Genomic DNA, 9,784 nt, shown 5'->3' with positions numbered 1-9,784 from the left:
GATTGCTGACTGGATAATTTCTACTTAACAATCACCTTCCTGTGCTTGTGCTGAACCAAATTGGAATGCTTCTTGCCTGCCAAGTTCAAAGGATGAGCTCATTCTCATAGGCCACTGGGGAAGATGCTCAGGCAGGAATCTTTTACGAAGTACATGTGGCCTGAAAGACTGAAGGAACTCAGCAGTATACCCTTGGGAAATCATTCCCATGACGTGCGGCTATGAGTGTAGCTGTTGCTATGATTGCTGCTGCTGCTGCTGCTGCTGCTGCTAGGATGGCTGTTGCTGGAGCTGCTGCTGCTGCTGCTATTCCTGCTGCTGCTGGTGGTGTGACTGCTGCTGCTGGGATGGCTGTTGCTGCTGCTGCTGCTGCTGGGATGGCTGTTGTTGCTGTTGGGATAGCTGTTGCTGCTACTGCTGTTGCTGCTGCTGTTGCCCGTGTTACTAGGTCTAGGGCCACTTTTGTCTGTGCTACTAGGTCTGGGACCACTGTTGCTGTGGCTACTGCTGCTGCCTATGTTACTAGGTCTGCTGCTGCTGCTGCTGTTGCCTGTGTTACTAGGTCTGGGGCCACTGTTGCCTGTGTTACTAGGTCTAGGGCCACCGTTGCCCCTGTTACTATGTCTGGGGCCACTGTTTCCCATGTTAATAGGTCTGGGGCCGCTGTTGCCCCTGTTACTAGGTCTGGGGCCGCTGTTGCCATGGCTACTGCTGCTGCCTGTGTTACTAGTTCTGCTGCTGCTGCTGCTGTTGTCTGTGTTATTGGATCTGGGGCTGCTGCTGCTTTGGCTGCTGCTGCTGCTGCCTGTGTTACTAGTTCTTATTCTACTGCTGTTGCTGCTAGAGGGGCTGCTGCTGCTGCTGCTGCTGCTGCTGCTGCTGCTGCTGGTGCTGGTGCTGGCGTTGCTGCGGAGGCTGCTGAGACTGCTGCGGCTGCTGTTTCAGCAGCGGCTAAAAGTGTTGTCCATCATCCAGAGAAGTCAGGGGAGGAGGTACCTGGAGGCAGGAACCAATGCAGAGCTCATGGAGGAGCTTCTCACAGGCTTGTTCTTGTTTAAGATTATTATTCCTGGGATTAAACACTATTAACAAAAGCAACTTGAAGAAAGAGTTTATTTAGATTATACATTGTCTTAGGGTTTCTATTGTTGTAAAATGAAGCAATGACCATGGCAAAGCTTATAAAGGAAAATGTTTCATTAGAACTGGCTCATAGTACATAGGTCTAGTCCATTGTCATCAAGTGAAAAAGTACAGCAGCATGCAAGTATGGAGGTGGCAGTTGTGGGGCTATGTGCCTTGCAGCATTCAGTCAAAGTATAGGGAAAGGTCCTTATTCCTGCTGGTCACAAGATGAGTTTTTAGGGTTTTTTTTTTTTTTTTTTTTTGCATTTTCTCAGATTCTTTTTTTTTTCCTTTTTTTTTTTAATTTCTTTTTTTTTTTGAACATGAAATGCTTTTTTATAGCGTGTTTTACAAGGGGAGGGGGTAAGAGGGTCCAGGTGGTGGAAAAGTACAAAATCTTCTTGGCCTGTGCCTTGAAACATGTCATGGTCTATATGGTACACTGCCTTGAATTATGATCTACCTGCAGTTCTTCAGAAGATATGGTACACTGCTTGAGTTATGGTCTCCCTGCTATTCTTAAGAAGACATGGTACTCTGCTTTGAGTCTATCTGCAGTTGCTAAGCAGGATCTTGCAGCTGCCAAGCTTCAGAGGACATTGTGCAGGTGGGGAAAGGTAGGGGGTAAGGGTAAGGGCGAGGGTCCTGGCTTCTGGCATCTCCCCCTTCTCTGTTTAGTTAGAGAAGGCTTCTTATGTTCAATCCCAACTATGTGAGTTTTGAATTTGGATGTCTAATTATGGGGGGTCTTAGACAAGTTCACAACCCCAAAACACTGATGTGAGACAAGTCACATCGATGGTCGAAGGCTTTAGGCTGTCGACGATGGGCAACGTCAAGGGACTCCGATGTGGGTGAAAGGAGGGTGAGAGCCCTGTCTTAGGCCATGTAGGCTGCACCCACTCCCAGCACCACGCACTCCTTTTCGGCTGCATTGGGTGGGCCCCTGGGAAGTGGACCTACAATAATCCCGTCATTGGGCTAACTCACAGCCATCCTAGTCTCTTGTAAATGTTCAAGTTACCAACCATTTGTCAGTTTGGGGTGTAATATTGTCATAAAGGAAGGCTCCCCAATGTTAGCGGCCATATCAAGGGTGGCCTTGGTTTAGGAAAAAGCCAATTTTTGTTGTGGTGATCAAGAGGCCAAGCTCTCTAGCGAGAGAAATGAGGGCAAAGCCAGGCATACCAGGAACCCTTCTGGAGGGCGTGGAAGTCTAGGGGTCGACCGTAGGGGGAGGCAGGGGATCTGACAGTTGAGTCAGTCTCCTGCGGAGTCACTTCTGGATCCTCTGCAATTTTCAGCTGATGGTAATGAACTTCAACTGCCTTCTTGATGGCAGCATCAACCTGGTTCCGTGGACGACAGGTCACGGGCGATGATCTCTGTCTTGCTCAATCTTGATGTCGTGCGCACATCCTCTCAATGAGGGTCTGTCCGGATGGGTCCGTGCCTCGAGCCCCACGTCTGGGTGCCACTTGGCCCGACCGACGGGTCCTGGTTATTCGTGGGGGCGAGGAGGACTGGAACCTGCTATTCTTCAGAAGATATGGTACACTGCTTGAGTTATGGTCTCCCTGCTATTCTTCAGATGATATGGTACACTGCTTTGAGTCTATCTGCAGTTGCCAAGCAGGATCTTGCAGTTGCCCAGCTTCAGGGGACCTTGTGCAGGTGGGAAAAGGTAGGGGGTGAGGGTAAGGGCGAGGCTCCTGGCTTCTGGTCCATCTGGGTTAGAACTTCTAATAGCAGGCATCACGGGTGATTCAATTTTACCTGGAAAGAAAAAAGAAGGGGATTCTCAGGGAGATTTCTCTTCCCTGGATGTAAATTGTTAATCATCGTATTTATGATTGGGCCTGGCTTTGTGAGGGTATCTATTTTTTCCATTAATATTTGTGGTAGCTGGTTAGCTGTGCCTTCTGTGGTATTGGGCAGGCATATCAGTCCTCGGCTCCATAAGGGAACTGGGACTGGGGCATTCCCTTTATGGGTATGAGGGTCCTTCCCCATATCTGTGGCAAAGTTTTGTTGGTCTTGGTGGTGCCCGAGGTCACCAACATGGTCAGCAAGAGATTTGCCATGAGCTTTCAGCTTTAGAGAGAGAAAAGTGAACAAGGCATGATGGAGAGTATTTCAGGGGGACTCCTTCTGAGGGGGTACCGTTCCCCCTCTTTTGTTTTTAAAGCCAATTTTTCAGAGTTCTTGTAAAATCAGGGCAGAAGCGCCAACAGTTGCTCCTTCCACACTCAGAGAGTCATGAAGGCCTTATTTAAGGATATATAAATCTATATTAATAATCTTTTGTCAAAGGACTTTTATAGCTCCACTGACAATTAATCAGACTATATGATATATCGATTAGAAATAGCTTTTTCTACTTTTTGTGAGATTACCTCTCTTTTGTCAATTAACTGTTGAGGAAGTTAGGGTTTACCTCTCTCTTGAGAATATTGAACAGAGATTTAAATTCTTTTGTGGAGAGCTTAAAATAGTATCTTAGCCAATTTGCATCTCCTAGAAACTTTTGAAATTAATTTAAAATAAATAGACTCCCTTTTTTTTAAATCCTTTATCTGTGTGGGGTTTTTATTGGGTATTATACGTATTTACCTTTCAATGTTGTCTCCTTTCTCATTCTCCCCCCAAATCCCTTATCCCCTACCCCTTCCTCCTAATTTTTGTGATGGTGTGCTCCAAACATCCTCCCAGTCCCATCTCCCTGCTCTCGAATTCCAACACAGTAGGGGATCCAAACTTTTGGGGACCTTGGCCCTCCACTTTCAATGGAGTCTAACAAGGTCACCCTCAATTCCCTATACAGGTGCTTGAGTCCCTCCCTTTGTGCTCTCTGGTTGGTGGTTTAGACTTTGGGAGTTCTGGTTGAAACTTTTGATGCTCCTTCTAAAAAGGACCAACGCATTCATATTTTGGTCTTCCTTCTTCTATGTGAGTTTTATGTGGTCTATATGAAGATTCTTAGAAATTGTGAGCTTTTGGGCTAATATCCACTTATCAGTGAGTGCATACCATGTATGTTCCTTTGAGATTGGGTCATCTCACTCAAGATGATATTTTCCAGCTCCATCCATTTGCCTAGGAATTTTGTGAACTGATTGTTTTTAATAGCTGAGTAGTACTCCATTGTATAAATGTACCACATTTTCTGCATCCATTCTTCTGTTGAAGGGCATCTGGGTTCTTTCCAACTTCTGGCTATTATAAATAAGGCTGCTATGAACATGGTGGAGCATGTGTCCCTGTTGTATGTTGAAACTTCTTTTGGGTATATGCCCAGGAGTGGTATAGCTGGGTCCCTAGGTAACGCTATGTTCAATTTTCTGAGATACCGCCAGACTGCCTTCCATAGTGGTTGTACCAGTTTACAATCCCACCAACAGTGGAGGAGTGTTCCTCTTTCTCCACATCCTCGCCAACATGTACTGTCACCTGTGTTTTTGATCTTAGCCATTCTGACTGGTGTGAGGTGGAATCTCAGTGTTGTTTTCATTTGCATTTCCCTGATGACTAGGGATGCTGAACACTTCTTTAGGTGCTTCTCAACCATTCGAGCTTCCTCAGTTGAGAATTCTTTGTTCAGGTCTGTGCTCCATTTTTTAATAGGGTTCTTTGATTGTCTAGAGTCTAATTTCTTCAGTTCTTTGTATACCTTGGATATTAGCCCTTTATCAGATGTAGGGTTGGTGAATATCTTTTCCCAATCTGTTGGTTGCCGCTCTGTCCTATTGACTGTGTCCTTTGCTTTACAGAAGCTTTGCAGCTTTATGAGGTCCCATTTGTCAATTTTTGGTCTTAGAGCACAGGCCATTGGCGTTCTGTTCAGGAACTTTTTTCCCTGTGCCTATGTATTCCAGGCTTTTTCCCAGTTTCTCTTCTATTAGTTTCAGTGTGGCTGGTTTTAGGTGGAAGTCCTTAATCCACTTGGAATTGAGCTTTGTACAAGGAGATAAGTATGGATCAATTTTCATTTTTCTACATGCTGACCACCAGTTGGACCAGCACCATTTGTTGAAAATGCTATCTTTTTTCCATTTGATGGTTTTAGCCCCTTTGTCAAAGATTAAGTTACCATAGGTATGGGGGTTCATTTCTGGGTCTTCTATTCTATTCCACTGATCCTCCTGCCTGTCTCTGTTCCAATACCATGCAGTTTTTATCACTATTGCTTTGTAGTACAGCTTGAAGTCGGGGATGGTGATTCCTCCAGAAGTTCTTTTATTGCTGAGAGTAGTTTTCGCAATCCTGGGTTTTTTGTTATTCCAAATAAATTTTAAGATTGCTCTTTCTATCTCTGAGAAGAATTGAGTGGGAATTTTGATGGGGATTGCATTAAATCTGTAGATGGCTTTTGGCAAAATAGCCATTTTTACTATATTAATCCTTCCAATCCATGAGCATGGGAGATCTTTCCATCTTCTGAGATCGGCTTCGATTTCTTTCTTCAGGGGAATGAAGTTCTTGTCATACAGGTCTTTTACTTGCTTGGTTAGGTTCACACCAAGGTATTTTATATTATCTGTGACTACTTTGAAGGGTGTCATTTCCATAATTTCTTTCTCAGCCAGTTTATCTTTTGAGTAGAGGAAGGCTACTGATTTGCTTGAGTTAATTTTATATCCAGCCACTTTGCTAAAGTTGTTTATCAGGTTTAGGAGTTCTCTGGTGGAAGTTTTGGGGTCACTTAAGTATACTATCATATCATCTGCAAATAGTGAGATTTTGACTTCTTCCTTTCCAATTTGTATCCCTTTGACCTCCTTGTGTTGCCTAATTGCTCTGGCTAGGACTTCCAATACTATATTAAATAAGTAGGGGGAGAGTGGGCAGCCTTGCCTAGTCCCTGATTTTAGTGGGATTGCTTCAAGTTTCTCTCCATTTAGTTTAATGCTGGCTACTGGTTTGCTGTAAATTGCTTTTACTATGTTTAGGTATGGACCTTGAATTCCTGACCTTTCCAAGACTTTTATCATGAAGGGGTGTTGAATTTTGTCAAATGCTTTCTCAGCATCTAGTGAGATGATCATGTGGTTTTTTTCTTTGAGTTTGTTTATATAATGGATTACATTGATGGATTTCCGAATATTGAACCAACCCTGCATTCCTGGGATGAAGCCAACTTGATCGTGATGGATAATTGTTTTGATGTGTTCTTGAATTCGGTTCGCTAGAATTTTATTGAGTAATTTTGCATCAATGTTCATAAGGGAGATTGGCCTGAAGTTCTCTTTCTTTGTTGGGTCTTTGTGTGGCTTAGTTATGAGTGTAATTGTGGCTTCAAAGAATGAGTTGGGTAGTGTACCTTCTGTTTCTATTTTGTGGAATAGTTTGAAAAGAATTGGGATTAGGTCTTCCTTGAAGGTCTGATAGAATTCTGCACTAAAACCGTCTGGTCCCGGGCTTTTCTTTGTAGGGAGACTTTTAATGACTGCTTCTATTTCTTTTGGGGTTATGGGACTGTTTAGATGGTTTATCTGGTCCTGATTTAACATTGGCAACTGGTATTTGTCTAGGAAATTGTCCATTTCATCCAAATTTTCCAATTTTGTTGAATATAGGCTTTTGTAGTAGGATCTGATGATTTTTTTAATTTCCTCAGTTTCTGTTGTTATGTCCCCCTTTTGAGTTCTGATTTTATTAATTTGGATACTGTCTCTCTGCCCTCTGATTAGTCTAGCTAAGGGTTTATCTATCTTGTTGATTTTCTCAAAGAACCAACTCCTGGTTTTATTGATTCTTTGGATAGTTCTTTTTGTTTCAATTTGGTTGATTTCAGCCCTGAGTTTAATTATTTCCTGCCTTCTACTCCTCTTGGGTGTATTAGCTTCTTTTTGTTCTAGGTCTTTCAGGTGCTCTGTCAAGCTGTTAGTGTATGTTCCCTCCAGTTTCTTTTTGTAGGCACTTAGAGCTATGAATTTTCCTCTTAGCACTGCTTTCATTGTATCCCATAAATTTTGGTATGATGTGTCATCATTTTCATTAAATTCTAAAAAGTTTTTAATTTCTTTCTTTATTTCTTCCCTTACCTGATTATCAAGGAGTAGGGTGTTGTTCAGTTTCCATGTAAATGTGGGCTTTCCATTCTCTTTGTCATTTTTGAAGACCAGCCTTAGACCATGGTGATCTGATAGGATGCAGGGAATTATTTCAATTTTCTTATATCTGTTGAGGCCTGTCTTGTGCCCAATTATATGGTCTATTTTGGAGAAGGTACCATGAGGTGCTGAGAAAAAGGTATATTCTTTTGCTTTAGGGTGAAATGTTCTATAGATATCTGTTAAGTCCATTTGGTTCATAACTTCTGTTAGTTTTACTGTATCTCTATTTAGTTTCTGTTTCCATGATTTATCCATTGCTGAGAGTGGGGTGTTGAAGTCTCCCACTATTATTATGTGAGGTACAATGTGTGTTTTGAGCTTTAGTAAGGTTTCTTTTATGAAATTCGATGCTCTTGTATTTGGCGCATAGATATTCAGAATTGAGAGTTCATGTTGGTTGACTTTTCCTTTGACAAATATGAAATGCCCTTCCTTATCCTTTTTGATAGTTTTAAGTTGAAAGTTGATTTTATTCGATATTAGAATGGCTACTCCCGCTTGTTTCTTAGTGCCATTTGCTTGAAAAATTGTTTTCCAACCTTTTACTCTAAGGTAGTGTCTGTCTTTGTCACTGAGGTGGGTTTCCTGTAAGCAGCAAAAAGCTGGGTCCTGTTTGCGTATCCAGTCCGTTAGCCTATGCCTTTTTATTGGGGAATTGAGTCCATTGATGTTAAGAGATATTAAGGAGAGGGTGTTCTTGCTTCCTGTCATTTTTGCTAATAGTGGAGACATCGTTTGTGTGGTTATCTTCTTTTGGGTTTGATGGAAAAGGATTATTTTCTTGCTCTTTCTGGGGTATGATTGCCCTCCTTGTATTGGAGCTTTCCTGCTATTATCCTTTGTAAAGCTGGATTTGTGGGAAGATACTGTGTAAATTCAGTTTTGTCATGGAATATCTTAGTTTCTCCGTCTATGGTAATTGAGAGTTTTGCTGGGTAAAGTAGCTTGGGCTGGCATTTATGTTCTCTTAGGGTTTGTATGATATTTGTCCAGGATCTTCTGGCTTTTATAGTATCTGGTGAGAAGTCAGGTGTAATTCTGATAGGTTTGCCTTTATATGTTATTTGGCCTTTTTCCCTTACTGCTTTTAAAATTCTGTCTTTGTTTTGTACATTTTGAGTCTTGATTATTATGTGACGGGAGGTATTTCTTTTTTGATTTAGTCTGTTTGGCGTTCTGTAGCCTTATTGTGTGATTATGGGCATCTCATTCCTTAGGTTAGGGAAGTTTTCCTCAATAATTTTGTTGAAGATATTTACTGGCCCTTTAAGTTGGGAATCTTCACTCTCATCTATACCTATTATCCTTAGGTTTGGTCTTCTCATTGCGTCCTGGATTTCCTGGATATTTTGAGATAGCAACTTTTTGCATTTTGCATTTTCTTTGATAGTTGTGTCAATATTTTCTAAGGTATCTTCTGCACCTGAGATTCTTTCTTCTATCTCTTGTATTCTGTTGGTGATGCTTGTGTCTATGACTCCTGATTTCTTTCTTAGGTTTTCTATCTCCAGGGTAGTCTCCCTTTGTGATTTCTTTATTGTTTCCACTTCCATTTTTATGTCCTGAATGGTTTTGTTCAATTCCTTCATCTGTTTGTTTGTGTTTTCTTGTAATTCTTTAAAGGATTTTTGTGTTTCTTTAAGGACTTCATCCTGTTTTCCTGTGTTCTCCTCAAGTTTTTTGATAGTGTTATTTACTTCCTTCTTGTAGTCCTCTAGCATCATCATTAGAAATGATTTTAGATCTGGTTCTTGTTTTCCTGGTGATATGGGGAGTTCAGGACTTTCTAATGTGGGAGAACTAGGTTCTGATAATGGCAAGTACCTTGGGTTGCTGGTGCTTGTGTTCTTGCGCTTGCCTTTCGCCATCTGGATCACCTTTGTGCTATCAGAGCTGTCTCTGACTGGGGCCTGTCTTTCCTATTATCTAGGTTGTGTCAGAACTGTTTGGGATGGGTTTTGCTGCTTGAGTTAGAGATGAGGCCCAAGATCTGCTTGGTGCTCAGGTGGAAACCGGAAGGGGCCGGGGCTCCGGGTCAGGAGCGGATTCCTGGATCCCAATGAGTCCCAGTGGGTCACAGTGGGTCCCAGTTGCTCCCTGATTGGGGGCGAGCACTGCCACCTCCTAGCCTAAGAAACTGCTTGAGCTAGCTTGAGCCACGGAGAGCCCCGCTCCCTCTAGGTTCTGTGAGATTGGGTGCAGAGCTGACTCCCGGGATCTGCTCTGGCACAGACCGGAAGGAACCCACGCTCTGGGCCCTGGAGTGAACTCCTGGGTCCCAGTGGGTCCTAGCCACTCCCTGTTCGGGGGCAAGCACTGCCACCTCCTAGCCCAAGACCCTGCTTGGCACAGAGGTCCTGCGAGCCCCGCTTCCTCTGGAGTCTGCGAGATTGGGTGCAGAGCTGCCTCCCAGGATCCGCGAGTGCTCGGGCCCCGACTGGATGGAGCCCGCTCCAGGCCAGGAGCGAATTCCTGGGTCCCAGTGGGTCCCTGTTGCTCCCTGTTTGGGGTGAGTGCTGCTTTTTCCTTACCTGGGATGCTGC

The 9,784-nt window shown here is 43.2% G+C and overlaps 1 protein-coding gene across 1 annotated transcript in view; it reads right to left on the bottom strand.

Annotated features, from left to right (window-relative positions):
• Window positions 1-200: 200 nt before the first annotated feature.
• The window catches only part of LOC114636387 (uncharacterized protein DDB_G0271670-like), a 15,299-nt gene continuing 5,715 nt past the window's right edge, over window positions 201-9,784 (bottom strand). The window contains exon 2 of the mRNA XM_028784504.1: window positions 201-936. Coding sequence (XP_028640337.1) covers window positions 201-936 — 736 coding nt within the window. The remainder of the gene's footprint in view (window positions 937-9,784) is intronic.

This window comes from Grammomys surdaster, unplaced genomic scaffold (assembly GCF_004785775.1).
Source record: "Grammomys surdaster isolate TR1022 unplaced genomic scaffold, NIH_TR_1.0 123818, whole genome shotgun sequence".
Lineage (NCBI taxonomy): Eukaryota > Metazoa > Chordata > Mammalia > Rodentia > Muridae > Grammomys > Grammomys surdaster.
The sequence above is the reverse complement of the archived record's forward strand: the minus strand, read 5'-3'. Positions and strand labels throughout refer to the sequence as shown.